Source organism: Dicentrarchus labrax, unplaced genomic scaffold (assembly GCF_905237075.1).
Source record: "Dicentrarchus labrax unplaced genomic scaffold, dlabrax2021, whole genome shotgun sequence".
Classification (NCBI taxonomy): Eukaryota; Metazoa; Chordata; class Actinopteri; family Moronidae; genus Dicentrarchus; species Dicentrarchus labrax.
Window position 1 is genome coordinate 8,114,395 of NW_026136716.1, and position 20,344 is coordinate 8,134,738.

At 43.1% G+C, this 20,344-nt stretch overlaps 1 protein-coding gene across 2 annotated transcripts in view; it reads right to left on the reverse strand.

The window, feature by feature from the left end:
• LOC127378802 (fidgetin-like) overlaps positions 1 to 16,846 on the reverse strand; it is a 31,602-nt gene extending 14,756 nt beyond the window's left edge. The window contains exons 1-2 of one of the 2 annotated variants that reach the window (XM_051428066.1): positions 16,640 to 16,846; positions 15,548 to 15,578 (exon numbers count right to left, since the gene is read on the reverse strand). In XM_051428066.1, the coding sequence (XP_051284026.1) occupies positions 15,548 to 15,572 (25 nt within the window). In that variant the 5' untranslated portion in view covers positions 15,573 to 15,578; positions 16,640 to 16,846. Of the gene's footprint in view, positions 1 to 15,547; positions 15,579 to 15,701; positions 16,571 to 16,639 lie in introns of those variants that run through there. The other variant, XM_051428067.1, reaches the window with a different exon arrangement.
• Positions 16,847 to 20,344: the final 3,498 nt, after the last annotated feature.

Consider the following 20,344-nt stretch of genomic DNA (forward strand, 5'->3'; position numbering starts at 1 on the left):
GTCCTGTCTGTTCAAGTCAGAGCAGTCTGCCAGCAGTTTGTCTCAAAGTGAGGGCATCCAGTCAGCTTCAGCAGCTGAATATCAAGCTGGCTGCCGCGGCGTCTCCTCGCGCTCAACTGACACAGTCGATAGCTCTGCATTATTCATGGGGGCGGCGGGGGCCGATGAGATGGCCTCTCACTGAGGGCTGGATTTCAACAGTACCAAACTTTACAGGGGCTGGCGGATGCGTGACACCTTCAACAACTGCTTATCGTCAGCGAAAATGACAACGTGAGGCACCAGAAAGGGCACAACTTTGAAAGGAGAGGGCTCGGGGAGGCATTTGTAGGCAAATTCAAAAGCAAATTTGTAGGTTTTGAGTGAGACCGTAAGTTTGACATGATAGTTTGAAGACCACCCCCTTTCACAAACAAGTGGTGTGTCTTTTAAAGAAAATGTAACAGAGCTAAAATAGCCCACCTCTGAAAAATAAAGTACATATTATGACTCTCTTGTCAGCTCCTCTTGTTTGCTATCAAGTCAATAAACACGGATCACAAAGTTAACACGAAAACCTGAAGCGTCTAATAAAAAGAAAACAAATCATAATTTCAAATGTTGCTCATCCGCGTTTGCTGATTTCCATTACACAGACTAAAGACATCAATTAGTTAACTGCGTCCGTTCAAAAAAAAGCACAAGAAAGAAAAAAAAGACAGTTATTTGGAGTAAATCAAACAAGACGCAAAGAGAACCAGAGGCAATAAAACACGTCAGGCTGCTTGATATCAGATCTCGGAGGAGAAATTTGATGGGCACCGATGAGCAGAAGGCATCTCAGGAGAATTGGACAGAGGAGAGATTTAATGTGATCATAGGGGACGCTCATCTTTCAGGGAACGGGGTAATAATGAGCAATCAATAACGTCCTTAACAGAGTTAGAGCGAGAGGCTGACAGCAGATGTAAGGCTCCGGCTAACAGGCTACGTCTGATCTCACATTACCACACTGGATCTGGGTTTAACACGCACACACACACACACACACACACACACGCACGCATACAGTATGTACATATGTGCACGACCGCCAGCATATGGACCAACACGCACCAACATATGGACACAAACACACGCTCTCTTTCCCTTTCTGTATGCCTGTTTTTCTCAGCCACCCACACACACACACACACACACACACACACACACCCTCTCACACACTCTCTCCTCAGGTGACATCCAGCAGCATCGTGTCATTGTCTACCGATCAATAGCTGTAATCACATTCACAGGCGATGAACACGGTAGCCGGGCTCTGTACTGTGAACACAGGCTTTCTCAGTTTATCCGCCGACTGCTGATTTCACGGGCTAAAATGACAACCACCGCTGGCAGATTCTATCAGCCGGACTTGAGAGGTAATAAAAAAAAACATACGTATTTACTTATGAAGTAAATAAAGCGCTGTACTCTGCCCGCTGCTGTCGAGGCCACTTAGGCTCAGCTACCAACTAGACTCAGGGTCTCAGTGTGGCTGCGCCTTAAAATGACATACAACTTGTCACATTCTGATTATGATCAGTAACAATAAAGCGTAAAGTTGTGCTGCTATATGCCATATTAAAAAGAGTGCACACATACCAATCATAGGTTAAAATATTGCTAAGAATTATAAAAGCCAGAAGTGGTACTAAATGAAGACCCATGTGGAATCCGGCTCTTATTGTTGAGCTTAAATCATCTGGATCATCAAAGACAGTCAGAATTCCCATCATTAAACTCTAAATAAGGTCACTTATTATTCAATATATCATTAAAACCTGGTAAAAGAAAAATGTAAAATCTCATATTTAATGATCTATAGAAATGTAAAACTGTGTATAAGCACAACAGGCTTTGTACTATAATTCACTGTCCCTCTGACCCATTAACTGTCTATTTGTCTCAGGTAACAGGTAGATAATGCTGTTTTCGGACTTTATAATAAACAATAATAAAAAAAATAGTAAAATTTCATAGTATATTATACAGGATTTGTGCAATATTTTGTGAGTTTAGATTAGTTAGAGATAGATCAGTTATTGCTGTGTTATATTTTTATACAGTATCTAGATCAGGAAAGTGACGGGCCAGTTTATTTGCAGTGTGCTTAGAAAGTAAGCTCAGCATGCCAATCATTTTCTATTACAGTAATCTTTTGGTCTATAAAAGGTCAGAAAATAGTAATAAATAGCTTTCCAGTGTTTTGTATTGTCTGACCAACTGTCTAAAGTCTAATGATATATAATTTAGAATCACAGAAGACAAAGGCAACCATCTAATATTCACAACAGGGAGGCTGGAAGCTGCTGGTTAATTTTCTATCTATTGACTAATCCATTAATCAGCTAGTCATCTCTAATGAGCAGCAACTTCATCTTTTCATTGTACACATGCTCAGATGTCACCATAAATACCAAGCAGCCAGCAGACGTCATTTCACCAAGATGAAGTTTTTGTCTTGAGTAGCACTTCAACACGACTCTGCTTAGATTTCAATACTGACAAAAATGTCAAAATGTTTGATAAAGATCTGCACATTCCTGCGAGTGTTGAACTTGAAATGCGATCTGGTAATAGTTTGTTGCTGTTGGCTTGAGAGACCACTATAAGAACAGTACTGTAGCTGTGGGTGATACATTACACTGATGGAAAAAGTCCAACATTTCTAACCTCAAATAACCTTTTACTTTGACAACCCTGCATCTTCAACCGAACCTCTGCTACCAGAAATATTCTTCACTGAGCATATGGATTGACAAGATGTTTGTGTGTTGTTAGGTTAAAGTGTAGTACTACTACATTATAGATGTTATCAGCAATAACTATCTAATCATTCCAGGAGAGAGCATCCCTACTCAAAGCCAGTGAAGCTGTGAAGCAAACAGAAAATTAGATATTTAATACCTCTCTGTTCACTATTCTGCATTTTCTCTCCAGATCTGCCTGATCTGGAATGAGAAAGACCAGGACCTTGATAGCAGTGTGGATGTGATTTTTTTGTGTGTTGGCAACTTAATGTACTTTCACATATTTTCAGTGCAATATTTCTCACAGCAGCAGCAGTTAGAAAGTCTTGTTTTCACTCTTACTAAATAAATAATTACAGCTTTATTACTGTGGGGCGCAGCTCCAACCCCGAGGCTAACACAGGATCCGTACTTGTTTGTCATCTGGAGAGAAACCAAAGAACTGTATCTCCAAAAGACAAACAATGTTCCAGTTTTTGAGAGCCGAAAAATTTCCTTTTCAGACAGGACAGGGCTCTCTCGACTTTGGATTTGGATTTTAATGACATAATTCTCGATGGAAATGGTTGTGATTTGTGCGATGTGGTTAGAGAAAGAGTGCTACACAAACATATAAGAACCAGGGAGATAAATATCTGGTTCATAAATAAGATGGGAATATGATCGGGGAGAGAGGTGGAAGGGAACGGAGAAAGGGATGCAATTCAGCAGGGAGAAAAGGATGTGAAGTATTTATTGAAGAGATGAGCTGTGACATAAGATAAGGAGTGACTCTGCTGTCCTGTTGGAAGATGAATGTCATCCCACCATTCAGGTCCCAGGAGGGAGATGAGTCAATGCTGAGGAACGAAGGGCCGACAGGACGGCATGAAATTCAGACTGATATTTTCATTTCTGGAAAGTTGTCAGGGTACAGCGATTTCCTTGCAAAATTAAACCTTTTGGTGCCTTTTTTTATGCTTCTTGTTTCAACAAATGCACTAAACTAAAGACATCACAATTATATCCTGAGACTTTTTTATAAAAACATTCACACTCGCTACTGAAAAAGACAACAGCTCTGCACTGAAAACTGACTAACATTAAATCTATAGACTCATTTTGTAAACAATATCATGCTGTTGCAGATGCTCCAGCCCTTGTCAACAACTTGTACTAACAGCTGACCAGATGTGTCCGAGGGTTTCAGCGTCTCCTAGCAACAGTAAAACGTTCTGGCCCTACGGGCAAATCTGAAATCACAACACAGATTTCTACACTGTGCCATTTCTAATGGTTTGCTGTCAAATAATGATGCTACTGTACATTTAACTTGCACAAAACCGTGAAGAGAATCTGTGTTTGTGCTGCTGCACCATGTTGGGCCCAGATTTTCCTGTGAGTGCCCAGGCCAACACTGCTCCCCCTTCCCCGCCTCACCCAGCGCCCCCCCTCGGCTTAATCACAGCTTCAGCGCTGCCATTCATCAGGTTGCTAGTTGCGCTGACGCTCTCAGACGTGGCTACGGGCCTCTTATCTTATCAGTCAATCGGCAACAGCGTTCAGGAAATGAGACCCACAACTGTGATACTGCCAACTACACTCATCTGTCAAGACACGCTGGCTCAATTACCATACTGTAGCACAAAGACTCGCACAAAACAGGATGCACGGCACGGACGTGAAAGTGGATAAATTGAAATGCTGACGTTATACAAGTTAAGTCATTAGCCGCGTCCATATAGGGAATCCAAACGCTGGGTGGAACGAGAGGACGGAGGTGTTGTTTTATTTGGTGTAGCTGTGCAAAAAGGAAGTGGTAAACTTCTTGCAGCCCGGACATAAATCTGCATTTTTCTAATCATAAGTGTGTGTGTTTGTTTCTGATGCAGCCCCCTCATATTACTGTACTTGTTTGCTGCCTCTGTCTGGAGACGGAAAGGAAAAGGGAGGGGGGATATATAAAGAGAAAGACAGACTGAGACAGAAACAGAATGGGAAACAGATACACTGAGAGAGAAACAAAGACTGAGACAAACACATACAGAGAGAGAAAGAGGGAGAGACACAGACTGAGAAATAGGGAGAGAGAGAGAGATAGGGAGGGATGCTGGATGTGTGTACTGCATCCCAAGGGATCACTTACTCAGTATAGACACAGTACTGGAGGACAGAGCACAGCAAGGGTTCATTGGCCAAAATCTCTCCTCTTTACACACACACACACACACACACACACACACACACACACACACACACACACACACACACACACACACACACACACACACACAATCCCTCCAAGCAATATTCCTGTAAGCACTCGTCCACTGAGAATAACCGCATTGACTGAAGTGGAGTCAATGTAAGAGGACGATAGGATGAGGGGAGGAAGAAAAAAAATAAAACGGAGGGATCAGGAAGAAGCAGGAGGAGGAGGAGTGTCCACCTGGCCAGTGTCCAGGGGAATTAAACAGTCTGTTTACCGCTCTCAGCGCCTCAGCAGCGCCATGTTAGCCTAATGGCACGGACATGAAGCCAATTGATTTGTGGACCAATAGACCTGTCCCACAGCACAGGCAGATTACCTAGATCACTGGCTCCGCATCGAGTACACATCGCTTCTCATTCGTGCCCCACAGGCAGTGGAATGTGAACAGGGTTTAATGCGCGCCTGTGTGGGCTTGCTTGCATATATGTACATGATATGTGTACACGTGTCCTTTGGATTAGAACATGAAACAAGGGGCGTTTGTGGGGGTTCATTCTCAACTTGCATGTTGTTGCCGTGGGGTGAAAACTTTAGCCTCATTCATTATACTTTCTGCATGATGATATATGCTCCTCTATGGGCTAATGGTTGCAAGGGCTGGATGATAATTCAGTATTATAGAGAATAGGCTTTGGTTGGAGTCCTAATAGGATCATACTGTCTTATTGTTTTGTAAAATGAATAATTGCAACCAATATAATTGTAATTAAACTAAATTAGTTAAAGATTTGGATTGTGACGAAACGCCACAAAGATAGAAACTCAATTTTGTGATTTAAATTGTGATTATTAATCTAATAGCATCAGATGAAATAATGCTACTAGTTACTTTTGTATTTTCTATACTTAATATTTAAAGGTTACTCAAAAACACTTGAATTTGGTCATAATATAATAAAAGTGGTTATATTTATTGATAGCAGCTACATACTTTATCATTTTTGTCGTTACGTCTGACAATGTTTTGATATTGACCGACAACTAACACTAACGCTTAGCTTAAGCGGCTAACGTGCGGAGCTGCTAACAGCATCGATAAAATGGCGTCGACGAGCTCTCAAAGATGAGACTTTAAAGTTTGGACAGAAGATTCCAACAAGTCTCTTCTACGACAACTGCAGAGCTACCTGTTAGCTACCGATTTGAAATTAAAAATAAAATAGATTCACCACCCTGTTGGTGTTTTATGAACAGTTAAAAGCCCCGTTTCATCTTCACCGTTTCATCTTCCTCACCGGCAAACAGAGAGCATAATTAACCAGACAGTCAAGAGTTTCTGTTTGTTGTTTTAGGAACACATAAAAGTTAATTAGCTACAGCTGCCTACATCTGCAGCCGACAGATGTCATTATAGCCGAGGGTATCAAAGGCCAGCGGCTAAGGTTCTGATAAAATTGAAAATTGCACTCGTTCACAATTTCCATATAGAAACAATTGTTCGGCTCCATATTCCAGCAAGTTGTAATTATTTATACATGTGAATTGTTTCTTTTTTGTTGCATGACATAAATTTCATAATTTTACATGTAATTCTGTTTAAACTTGCCTACTCTTTTATATATATATATATATATACATACACACATAGTATTACTATGAAACGGACACTTCTCAAAACCAAATTTCATTAAGTAAGATACAATGTATGATGGCCCAGATAAAAGCTCAATTTCTGTTCCGACTGAGCTCACATTTAAAATATATGAAGTCACCCAACACCAATAATATGGACATACAGCAGAAGGTGGGGCGTTCGGTGAGTAATATTGCCCCGCAAGGACACTGCTGGCTGCATGCACGTTTGTGGCGCTAACAATGCATATTGTTCCAAATTGAATGTTACACCCAAATATAAAAAAAAAAAAACCCTGCTGCAGGACAATGACAGACCACACACACTTGAAACTACAGTTATCCATGTGTACGGCCGAGGAGTGAGAATAATTCCACATTCTCCACAGTTTTCACTCATGTCAGTGTCCGAGTTGATAAGCATGAAAATCCATTTATCTACAAAGGAACTGTGTGGTCCATATTGGACAATGTCTCTTTCATGGTCCCTTGCAGGCCCTTTTTCGTCCACAAAGCCACCCAACTGACTCCACCACGTCTGTAATAGGCCACATTCATTTGATATGGACACATCAAGGGAGATATTGCAGTGGTTTCACCGTGCATCAAGAGAAGTGGAGCTGGTTCACAGAAGCAGCAATATGCTCTGAACATAAAAGAACAATGGACGCAAGGCAGATGCGGTAAGGCCAAAAAAAAAAACCCAGAAAAAAAAACAGTGGACACTGTGCAGGCCTGGACATGAACACCCAACATGTATACTAGCATGAAAGACATGGTTGGCCAACCATATGGAGACACAGCGAGGCTCACTGTCATTATCATTCAGCCCTTTTCTCTCTTGAGAGTTGTTTTCCAGGCTGCAGTGTGAGCAGGAGGATGGACATCCAGAATTAGGCCTCTGAGGAGGAAGAGGAGGAGGAGGAGGAGGAGGAGGAGGAGCAGGAGGAGACGTCAGATTACAGATTAGAAGGTGGGGAAGTGGTGGGATTAAACATGCGGTCTAGATGGTAGCCCGACTAATACAGCTCACCGCTCGGCTAAGGGCGTTGTCAAATTTAGTCCTGCGGATTATGCTGTGGTTGGTCCACAGACGAACCACACTGGGGGAAATGTTTAAAAGAAAAACGACCCTCCTGGAGGATCTTATTGAAACACTTTCCACGGTGGTCAATGTTATTCATTGCTCATCTAATCCATATTTGTGTAAATGAGGTGCGCGGAGCTTTACAACGCGAGGCAGACACAAAAACCTTTGAGACTCTGGTATTAACAATGATGCTACGTCTTAACCACCCTCTGGCTAATGCAGCTAATGAATGAGAAAGCGCTAGCAGGCTAACGGCTCTAATTCTCCTTCACAGGCTATCATGTTGCAGCCCGGAGACAGATCAATACCATTTGCTCAACACACAGGAGGCCTGGGAATCTATAAAAGGGCTTTTATTGAGTAATTAAACACCCATTACTGTCCCGTGCAGCCAAACAATAAATTTGATCAGCCTCTCAGGCGCAGATCCAGCCGTGATTAATACTCAGTGCATGCATGACATAAAAGACCACAATGACATTTTGTTAAGTCCTGTCTTAGACCCTTTGACGGTGCGGGGACATGAGTTCGGCTGCTTATAGCGGCAGTTTCAAGGTTGTTTAGTGACCGATAGAGAGGGATATTGTGGACCTCGGCAGCCACAGACTGTCTACCCCTGCTGGCCCTGGGATCGAATCCCACCAGCACCTGCTGTCCCGAGGCCGCCTTAGGGAGCAGCATGTCCGGCTTTTATTAAAGACACTAAACAACTAATGGCAATGATGACCTTCAGACACTGTAACCTTTTAGAGGCTGACAGTACTTGATATGGCATCAATATCTCTAAATATTATCATGTTCTAAAATATTGAAAATAAGTAATTGGTATAGGCTTAATATACGTATTAGTAACTGCTGAGGCTATTGACATATATAAACTTATAAATGTAGCATTTATATGCAGTATATAAACATTTAACAAATGATTTATTTTAGGCTATACTGTTATGTAGTTGTAGGTACATATTAGGTGTTACCATATATTGAATATATATGAAGAATAGCATTTAAAGAAGATGTTTGAAATTTGTTAAAAAGGCATATTGTACAAAGATATATAAAGATTCAACTTTCTTCTTCAAAATTAATTTTAAAAATGTATTATTTGACTGACAACCTGCAGAACAACGCAGAGGGTCGGATGCTTGTTTGAAGGAAAAAGAATTGTGCAGACACTGAAGACTACTTTGACAAAAACGTCTATTCTTGCACTACAAATATGAATAAAATGTTTCCAGCAAAGTAGTAAGACTAAGTCATATTGTATTGGTCTTTACTTTAAACACTTCTCAGAGTGGATGAAGGTTTTTTGGGGTTTTTTTTCCCAACGTCCTTTTCTACACTTGCACAATTCAAAAACCTGTTACAATCCCATCCTTGTTGGAGAATATTTAGTGTTGTTGAGCCAACAATATGGCATCTGGGTGATTCTCCTAAATATGAATGGCCCATTCACGGGGCTCAATGGAGTCGCTTGGCAATGGCCCTTCTTCCCCTCCCTCCTCCATACTCAAAACAATATTCAGCGCAGCAGTCTTGGCACTTTTCCCTGAAATCAACAAAAGAGGAACTCGAAGCTGTCCCTGAAACCCTCAAAGCATTAAGCCTCTGTGAGATGCAAGTACTTGGCACAAGCAAAGCGATTTAACGACAATGGGCAAATCATACAGTGCTTTGTGAGATTTAGGGGATACAATAGCACTCCGTTTCCAAAGCACACATTAGTAAGCATGTCATTGGGACCCCCTGGGGGATTTGAGCAGCCTAGAGGATTGTGTCATGAAGAGGATAAATATATGTTACTGGGCAAGAAGATGGACTACTGCCAAAGCCTCCCTCCATCACACAACATACTGTGGATTATGAGTGTGTGGAATACATTAATAGATTAATCTTTTGAACACACAAACTAACCCACAAACTGAACCCATTTGGCTTGTTAAGCGTATACATTGCAGCACATCCAAAATCAATTTACCACCATTTAACAGAGCTCAAGAGGTGCAGATGAGGAAAGATTCTCGCCTCACTAAAAAAAAAAAATGAGCTCCTGCCATAAAAAATAAAACAAACAAAAAAATACTTGTTATAAATGTGCGGCGCTTGCAGCCATGCTGACCTCCGAGTGCTAAACAAAACCAACAACGGACAAGCAGACACCCACTCAAAAGTCAATACCATGCGTGCCTCCTCTTCCTCTTGTATGGTTAATGCATGATGCCACGTAGGGGAGACAGACGGAGAGTAGGATCTCATTATACGCTGCATGCTATCATTAGCTATCTACCACATGTGTCCATCCTGCCAACAGAGTTGTACAAGCAACACCCTAATGCTCCTGCCTGCTTCCAGTGGGGAAACTTGGCCCGCACGCACGTGCACGCACACACACACACACACACACACACACACACAGACACAGACAGTATAAGCATGCATGTACATAGTCACAGGTGAGCATACAAACACTTTCCCTCCCCAGCAGACCTGGGTACTCACAGATTTTAAGTCATTTTTCATGCAAAAATACTAAAACTTTTTTCCTCCAATATGAGGATTTGCTGCTTTTCTCTACTTTCTATGATTTCTATGAATATATTTCGGTTTTGTGGACTGTTGGTCAGACGAAACAAGATATTTAAAGGTGCTACCTCTGACTCGGAGAGACTCGGGTGGACGATTTATCGATAATATAATAAAATCCTTAGTTGCTGCTTTTCACTAAATGCAAGTCCGTCAATATAGTGGACCTGAAACGACTGGACAAATCATTTATAGGCAGCTGTTTTAGTAATCAAGCAATCGTTTTTGTTATTTATTAGGCAATTACAGTGAAAATAAATGTAGTCTTTCAGGTTCCAGCTCCTCAAATTGGAGAATTTGTTGCTTCCCAAAGTTGTGATTGGTATTTTTTTACTGTTTTTCTGACATTTCACAGACCAAGTGATTAATGTAAGAGAGAATTGGCAGCCTAATCGATAAAGACCATAATTGTTAGTTGCAGCCCCACAATAGACGCTGCAAAATGTGAAGCTTTGTAGCGATAGCCGTTGTTTTTTTGCTCTCGCTCCCAGTTTGTGCCCATCTCCCAGAGGCCACAGGCAGCTCAGTGTTGCTGTGCCACACGCCCAGCCACTCAACATCCTTTGTGTCCATCCCCTGGCAGCCTGCCAAGCCCAAACACACACACACACACACACACACACACACACACACACACACACACACACACACACACACACACACACAAAATTATCTCCCTCACACCCAATGAGCCGTTGTTCATTAACACGCACGCACACCTTTTGCCGCCTCGCAGACTAAAGTGTCCCGGCTTACTTGCCGCTCGCGGAAGATGCCTCGCTAATCAAGACGTTCAAACTGAGCTGCAGACGGGAGGTGGGGGTTGGGAGGTGGGAGGGGAGGTGGGGGGACGGTGGCAGCAGACGGCCACTATCTAGCCAAGGCTCTCTGTTAACAAAATCAGATCATCCAGCCAGAGCCAGAAAGAGAAGAGCAGCGGCGGCGAGAGATTACAGTCAGATCCTTCCTCTCTCCATGCTGTCATTTTCTTTGGCCCCTATAAAAAAAAAAAGGAAAAGGCTCTCGTCTGCGTCCTCCATCGTCGGGCCAAATGATTGGCGAGCGTTTCCGCATATCAATGCACAATTTAACTTAAGACTTCCATGGCAATAACCTAATTAGAAACGGCGCCTTCTCATTTGAAGGCACAATGTAAAGGATAAGCTGCACGCCGCCATGTCTATTGAGGTCTAATGGTGCGGAATATTCCAAAGTGGAAGTTAGATTTTTTTTTTCTTTTTTTAATAAGTCCTTAGCATATTTAACGCTTCCACATGCTGAATGTTTTAATATCTGCCAGAGAATCCGGGCCATGGGTGGTGGAGATTGCTGGTAAAGAGTAAAGGGAGGTGAGCGGGGGTCTGCTTAAAATTCAGAAAAAGGGGGCAGCGGATTGCAAAGAAGGTAGGAGGGAGAGAGAGAAAAAATCTACAGCTTTGATTTGATTAAAACCTATGAAAATGACGCATTACATAAACCAAAGAAACTTCAAACATTTGAGGGGATTCGGAGTTCAAAGAAAGTGAGATAATGCTTCTAATGCTGGAATTAACATGTAAATGAATTTAGCCGAATGTCTCCTCGAAGATGGAAATAAGAGGTTGGAAAAGTCTGGAAATTTGGTGACACTGATCTTCAGTTTTGGCTAAAACAAAAAAAAGGTTCCTGGCTGTTATTGGGACCTGAACTGACATGCTTGTTATTTAGACTACAACTTTAATTTCATGTCTTTTCTTAAATCTGTTTTAACTTAAAAAGTGCTGTCAGGCGATTTTACATTTCTTATCCAGGATTTAACACTTTTTTTTTTTTTTTTTACAATATCTAAACACATGGGTTCAGTAACATCACACACACAAAAACCTCATCAAACCTCCATGATCTTTCAAGTGTTGTGTGTTACATAAAAGCATTATCTCGGTATTAAGCATCACAGGTTACAGCAGGGTCCGCAGCAGTAAGCTGGAAGTATTATTCCACTCCTGAGTCGGTCTTGTGTGGATACCCACTCGCCTTAAGTACACCCATCAGATTCTGACTGGATAATAACCAGTCAGCACTGGGAGAAAGACGTGAGGGCACAATGAGTATAATGTGTGAGTGTGAGGGCAAATGGTTTGTGTGCGCGTGTGTGTGTGTGTGTGTGTGTGTTTGAGAAAACTTCAATTGCAACATGGAAGGAAAAAATCCATCAACCGGCAACTGTCAGTCACATCACAGCAGCACTGCCCCCCCCCCAAGAAAACAAAATCCCAAACCCCCATTTGAGGGAGAGAAAATGCAGCCAGTGTACCAACACTGAAGCAGGAAGGGAGGAGGAGGAGGAGGAGGAGGAGGAGGAGGAGGAGGAGGATTGAGTGGATCACAGTGTCAAGGATTTTAAGGAATTGGCGTCCACTCATCTACGGAGGGAAACGTGTTTCGGGCAGCGGCACTACCGACAGCTGCCTGCCGTCTCCAGGAGAGGAACTTAGATCAGCGAGGAGGGGCTGTCAGCGAGCATGCAGGGAAACACACAAAGACTTACAACAGCCTCGCTACAGTTAGCTGACACACAGCCCCAGCACTGTCTTCTGGGACAGAGAGGGAGAGGGGAGAGAGAGAGAGAGAGAGAGAGAGAGAGAGAGAGAGAGAGAGAGAGAGAGAGGAGAGAGGAGGGGAAATAAGTGGACAAAGAGTGAAATAGATGAGAGAGCAAGGAGACAAGACAGGCTGACGCACTGTCGAGCAAACGTGGAGAGAAGAAGGGGGGGTGTGTGTGTGTGTGGGGTGGGAGATGAGAAGACAGAAGAGAGAGATGGAGAGAGTGAAACAGACAAGACAGGTCCGAGAGGGATTTGTTCTATTTGCATGCGCCGGGCTCCCATGGGGTCCAGCTCCGCTCAGCGAGCCCAGAGCACAAAAGATAACACTTAACATATTTGCTAAAAGATGACAACCCTGGCTGGATCTCGTTTGAAGAGGCCTTTTGTCAGGACGTGCAGACAGGAGAAATCCACTGATATGGATGCAGCAGAGACTAACAAACGTCTCTCTGAGTGTGTGTGTGTGTGTGTGTGTGTGTGTGTGCGCGTCTAAAACAGCACAATATTTCCCCACATCGTCCTTACATCTGGCAGAAGTCCCAAAGGGGCCAGGCTAGATCGCACGCCGGTGGCTCCGGGACGGTAAAACAGCTTTTAATGGTAAACATTACAGACTGATAGAAAGTGTCAGGATAATTTATTTATACGGTCCCACTGGGAGTAGCTTAGCCACCCTCGCAGCACACCGGCTCTCGCTATTCATTTGAGGGAAAAGTCGCTATTTGGATAAATAAAGGCAAGAGTAAAGGGGTTGCCTGTTTGTAAAGCAGTTTTTCTTCTATTCCTATTATCTCCCCTCTCTCTGTCCCTATTAGCTGTATCGGGGGCTGCCGGGAGAGATGTGAGGCGATATGTTATGTGTATAATGAGGGGGATTATTGCTACTGTCACTGCAACACGCTCAGACAGCGGATGCAGAGGGACGGATCTTAAGCCGGGGACTGTAGCAAACAAATAGACTTAGAGGAATAAACAAACCACTGAGTATCTACGTTATTTACATTACACACAAAACCGACTCATGCGTGGCTGCGCCCGGGCTTCCTAGACTCTTACACACACACACACACACACACACACACGCACACACAAACTCCTGCACCCCATCACTCCCCTTGTTTGTCTAGAATTCTCTTATTTAACCAAAAAAACAGCACCTTGTTCACCTGTCCTCCAGTGAAATCATACATCCACAGGTCTGATTCAGAGGTCAATTATTAACAAAATGTGGGATTTTATGCATCACTTGTGCGCTGGTTAAATAAGTGCATACCTGTGTGTCTGTAATATGTCATTTTAGATCATTTCAGGTAGCTGAGGTTTCAAGTGGAGGCATTATTTTCCGGACAGTTAAAGTTGGACAATATGGACACTCACGCGCGCCCCTATAAACACAAAAAAACATTTACAAGGTAGTAAATGCTGCATGTGTGAAACCGACACACACGCAAACAAGGAGCGCATCAGCAGCGGAAAAAAAGGAGGAAACAGCACATGACGTGACGCAAATAAGTCTGTGTGTTTGTGTGTGAGAGCACGAGAGAGAGAGAGAGAGAGAGAGAGAGAGAGAGAGAGAGAGAGATCAAAGGTGAAAGGTCGAGTCCTCACTAATAACTGCAACAAAAACCAAGAATGTGCAATCGTGGAAGTTCGCCCTGCGCGTGCACAGAACGCACATTGTGGTTTCCGACGTGATTATTCATTAGAAAACTATCCGCTCTGGCTTGCAACAGGGGTGGGATGGTTATTTTGGATTTCAACAATCCACCATTGTTCTGCGTGAATGTGGAACACGTTTCCTGCAACCGGTAGAAAACAGCTTCACAGAAAGATGTTTTTTTTTTTTTTTTTTTAAATACCTAAAAATTTGAATGGACCCAGGTGGAGTGTATTTGTGCAGCAAGTTGTGGTTCCAGCCATTAAGGCTGTTTATTAACACTGTTTCTTGATGCACAATTCTGTCACAGCATAATGTTAATAATTATCAGTGAATTGGAATAAAGTACGAAATAGGAAATAAAGTGAAGCTGATAAATTTAATCCTGGTTGTAAATATGCATTTTGAGTTTGCAGTGGCTGAGGCCTTGCTCACTGAGACTCACAATCACATGCAACTACCTCCAAATGCCACTCGTTCCCGTTAAACGACGAGTGAATTTGTGTATTTTTATACAATAAATATTATGCACATAGTTGCGTGAGTGTGTATGTGAGACAAATGAGCAAAAACAATCAGATCTCTCGTATTAATCTGCAGGTTTGAGTATTTAAAAAGTTCAAGAACAATATTTGAGAGCAGATTTGAATATCTTTAAAAAAAAAAAATCTCATTAGGGGCTGCAAATGTGTCATTTAAACATAGCCCACTTGTTTTATTTATTACAAGGTAATGCGTGTGTGTTATGTGTGTGAACATAAAGATGCAAAATGAAGCTAAAACATGTCAGCTACAATTCTGGAGATTTATCCCATGAAAAACAAATTAACACACAATCTTAATTCAAGTCGAAGGCGTGAATATACACACAGTATGGTCAGTTTCAGTCAAAATCCAAACCCTTTTTTTTTTTTTAAGTTTAAGGCTCTGTGTGGGCATGTTTACCTCACACCTTCATCACCTCCTGAAACTCCTCTGTGTATTTTTACACCTTCTGTGGAAAAAAAAGTGCACAAGTTGATGGAAAAATCGACCTACCATAGACGCTGCTGCTGCTGATCATCTCGTTCTGGAGCAGGGAGAGGAAGAGGAGACGAGGAATTAATTTGTGGACAGAGAGATAGAGAGAGAGAGAGAAAAAAAAAAGCGGAAGGATTCCCCAAAAAATGATAAGAAGCTTTACATTACACACTTTTTTTTTCTTTTTCTTTTTTAAATATATATCTTTGTCTGGTCCAGCGCTGCTCGGATTTCAAGCCGTGGTGAAAGGTGGGCCCTTCGAGTCTGGGAGCGAGCAACTCAATAGGAGAAGCATCTAACCTACATGCATCTCATTAGAAAGTGGAGCCCGGAGGATGACAGGCAGCAAATCAACTGGTGCAGCCCGGCCGACTGTTGTTTGCAAAAAAAAGAAAAATGATCGCCGAGGCAAGTTAAATCTCTTGATAACGCCCTAAAATGTCCCAGCTTTTAAAAAATACATGCTGCGGTGACATTGTATCCGCTCTCTAGCACGCGTGCATAGGGCAACTTGTTGTAACCGTATCGCCGCAAGAGAGAGAGAGAGAGAGAGAGAGAGAGAGAGAGAGAGAGAGCCTGGAAAAAGGAAAAAGCCTCCGTGTGCTTGCAAGTTGTGTATTTTTTTTTTTTTATCTCCTCCTATTTAGAGAAGCGGTGCAGCACAGCCCGACACACACACGCACGCACACACACACATACACACACACAGGCAAGGCAAGGCAACCTTATAATGCAGCCTGCGCGTCCATGCCTCTGCGATTTAAACCGTGGCGCAGGTGCGCTCCTTGAAAATCACATTAAAAAAAAAAAAAAAAAAGGAAAAAGAGAGAAGGAGAGAGAGAGAGAGAAAAAAAAACCGCACGCAGCAATTCACGCTCAGGTATCGTTTGCAATTCGGGGGGGAACTTGTTAAATCACAAAGTGCACATGCATTATTCCGAGATAAACGGCGCAGCTCGGAGCTCCTCTCCTCTACAGACGCGCAGCCCGGAGAGCCTGTCTGCTCTGACCACTCTGTCTAATTGCAGACGCAGCGGACCCCCCCCCACCCTACACCTCCTCCCCTACCTCAACACCCCCCCCCCCCACACGCAGACTATCCTTCCTTACCTGCTTTTTAGCGACAGGTCGACCTCTCACGTGGCGGGGGTTAGGGTCGCATCGATCCCGGGGAGGGGTTCTGCGGAGGAACGGGGTGCCGAGGTTAAGCCCGGTTGCGTGCGAGCCGAAACCATCCCAAGTTAACGCAGGAAAACACTGACCACAGCCACTACTGCCATGTTGGAATTTCACCAGCCCCGAACAGCTGCTTCTCACACTGACCAGCACGCTCCCCACTGCGCATGCGCACAAAAGGGAGTAAAAGGAGAGGGGAGAAAAGGGAAGAGAGAAAAGAGGAAAAAAAAAAAAAGAAGGCAAGAAAGAAATCCTCAATTCCAATTATTGCCCATAAGGTTATTATGGGCGTCTGGTTTGTGTGGCGAGGTTGACACAGTGAGTCCAAATGGTGGGAAAAGATGAAGCGTTAAAGAGGAGAGTGTTTGGGAGCCAGAGACAGAGTGAGGAGCCACTGCACTGCAGGAGATGAGCACTTTAACAGTCACTTCTTGCCCAAATTAACACATTAAAGGTGAGACAGTCGTTTATTTATTTTTTGCTGCACATTCACTTTAAGAGAATTTGTGACAAGTAGAGTTATAATATATTTAGTTCAATGAGGTATTCACTTGTTAAAATTGACCTTTTATTTAGGTTGGGTGTGTATAATAATGTAAAATATTTATTAATCAGTCATAGAGGCTTTTTTTATTCCTTAAAGTTGTTTGATGTTTGGAAAATTCTGTAATAATTTCTGACACAAGCTGCAAAGCCAAAGAGGATACACTTTAGGTCTCACCTCAAGACTATGAAGCTGTAGTCCTTCTATAGAGCACTGGAGGACCCTTAAGAAGCCCTCTAGCCACAGCTTGGGAACCCACAGAAGTGCACACAGGGGCAAATCTGCACACCCGCCTCCCCGTCTGCCCCGAAATCTCACTGCGGCGTCTGCGTATCTCCCAGTGATAATTATAGCAGCAATATGGAATTAGCAATTGAAGCCCTAATTAGAATGAAAATGTCCCAGTTAGCGAGTTATCAAAGCATCAGCGGGGAGACCAGATTTAAACAAGACATCAAAGATGGAGTAACTGTCAGTTCATTGTTCCTAATCACCCCCACAAGTTGATAGCGGCGCGTAGCACTGAAACCATTCCTAATGTGGGCAAATCAGATTGAAGGTGAGGTTAATAAAAGGGTGCAGGATGTAAATACAATGTGGAGGGCAAATGGCACACAGACTCATGTCTATATCTATATATATATAGAGAGAGAGAGAGAGAGAGAGAGAGAGAGGGGATGCATCCTGTGCTGAGGTCAACGCACGCATGCGCACGTGCACATGCAGTCAAACATGATGCCCTTGAGTCACTGGTGAGCAGCATATGTAGAAAAGTGGATTGTTTCCTTCCTCCACCTGCTGTTCTTCCCAGTCTTTGTTTATGAGAGCGCCGGCTTCAGCAGATTAAACCATCCTGCAGGCCTGAGCTCTGTATTACTGAGAGCTACAACTCCACCTTTCACTCTCCATTGTCTTGTATTAATTGTCTTCTTTTCTCCACCCCCCCCTTCATCAATTCATTAAATTTGTCAAGCCTGCAATGCAATCAAGGATTTGTTAGCGTAATTAGAATTGATTGAAAACTCAACTAATCGCTGTGTGATAGCTTTGTAAAGAAGTGTTATTCTTTTTTTGTGATGCAGCGCTAATTATTAGTTAGTAATTAGGAAAAAAGCCTTAAATTGGCGTCTTTAAGGTTTAAGTGAGGAAAACAGGGCTTTGTAGCGCATTATAGTGTTCAGATACATTACCCAACGCGCTCTCTCTCCTCTCTGATTTACATACCGAAGGCAAAGGTATAATTCAAGTGTGTTGAATATGCAGTGTTGCTATAAAAGGCTCCCACGTTGATCTGAAAAATCTTATGGAGAGTCACAGGACGATTTCAGGTTTAATTTTATGACACATTCTCTGATTTGTGTGTGTGTGTGTGTGTGTGTGGGTGTGTGTGTGTGTGTGTGTGTGTGTGTGTGTGTGTGTGTGTGGAGGTGATTTAACGGCAACATAAATCTAAATAGATTTTAACTCATTAGCCATTGGAGAGGTAATGATGTAAGTCTGCCACTAATGAGCTTAAGCTCTTAATTGAATGGGGGGGGACACACACACACACACACACCACGTATATATATATACACACACAGCGTGGACACCCACACAAGTGCACAAAAAGGATACACACACACACACAAGTGCAAATACAATCCCGCCTCCTGTGTTGGTATGGGGTGTTTTTTCCTCCTTTCTCTCTCCGGGGTCATGAGAGGAGGGCGGTGGTGGTGGTGGGGGGGGGAGTCATAGTCACATGACCAGCTAAATTTCAACCCCAGTGCCTGCGGACTTCAGTGTCGGCCCTCATCACTTCACCACTGCACTTTTTTGTGCGTCCCCCCCCATACGCTCTCAAAATAAAAAAAGGAGGACAAACAAACTAGATTTGATATTATCCCTCACGTGTTCTTTATGAAATCGCTGCTATAAATGAAGTACAAGGCGCGTTTTTTAACACGAGGCAAAAACAAAGGCGTTTTCCACAATAAGTGCCTAATCAAAGGACCCATTGAATGTCACACTAATCAAACCCTGTACTCCAAATGCTCCATATTCACAGTATAAGAGGGAAAACATGCAACAAACCCCCCCGGCTGCTTTGATGCCACCCTCCTCGAGACACATTTCATATTTTTATTCATCTCTCCCAAATAATTATCAGCACTTAACCCGTCATGTCTGCCAAGACGTAAAAACGTCAAAATCAATTTGGTTAAGAAGAAAGCTTATAGGATAAAATGTCCAGTCTTTATAAACTGTACAATACATTTAGAATAGGCCGTGTTCCCCTGGTAATACAGGCTATGAAAATGATGATATCCAATTTCTTAGTGTCTTCTATCAAATATAGCCTGATATAAACAAAGCCCCAGTGAATGGGGGACAATCTCAAAGCAGGAAATCCAGAGGGAGAAAAAGGGGAGATTAGAAAAGCCCAGACAGTGTTTCCAGTTGCTCAGATAAAGAAGAGGGGAAATAATGTAGGAAAAAAAAAAAGGGAGAGGGGATGAGTCGTCTTTGCTCAGAGGCTGTGGTGTGTGTGGCCAATCCACTTTTATGAGCCCAGACTAACGCCCTGATGGGACACGGCGTCGATTTGAGCAGAGCCTTTTGAGCATAAGCTGCTAAATTTGGCAATAAAGGGAATGTGATTTACTGTAAGCTCCACTGGGCCGAGAGCAACGCAGCAGCCGACGGCGTGCATACATGCACACACACGCACACACACACACACACACACACACACACACACACACACACACACACACACACACAGACACACACACACACACACACACACCTGAGAGCATAAAAACACACACTAACAATAACTCACTCACTCTGTTACTGTCTCTCGCTCTCTCCCTCATTCTCCCCGACACACACACACACACACACACACAATGTGAACGCCTGGCCGGCTTGCCTCTGAGCCCCACACACTCGTGCAGCCACTCATGCGGCTCAGCGGCAGTGACTTTGACAAATAACCAGGAAGTCCTGGTGTTGGCTTAAAAACTCCAACTTGTTCGGTTGCAATTCTGCATTTGTCCTGCTTTAATGGCTGTGGAAGTGGCTTTGGAGGTAATCTGTCAGTGATTGAT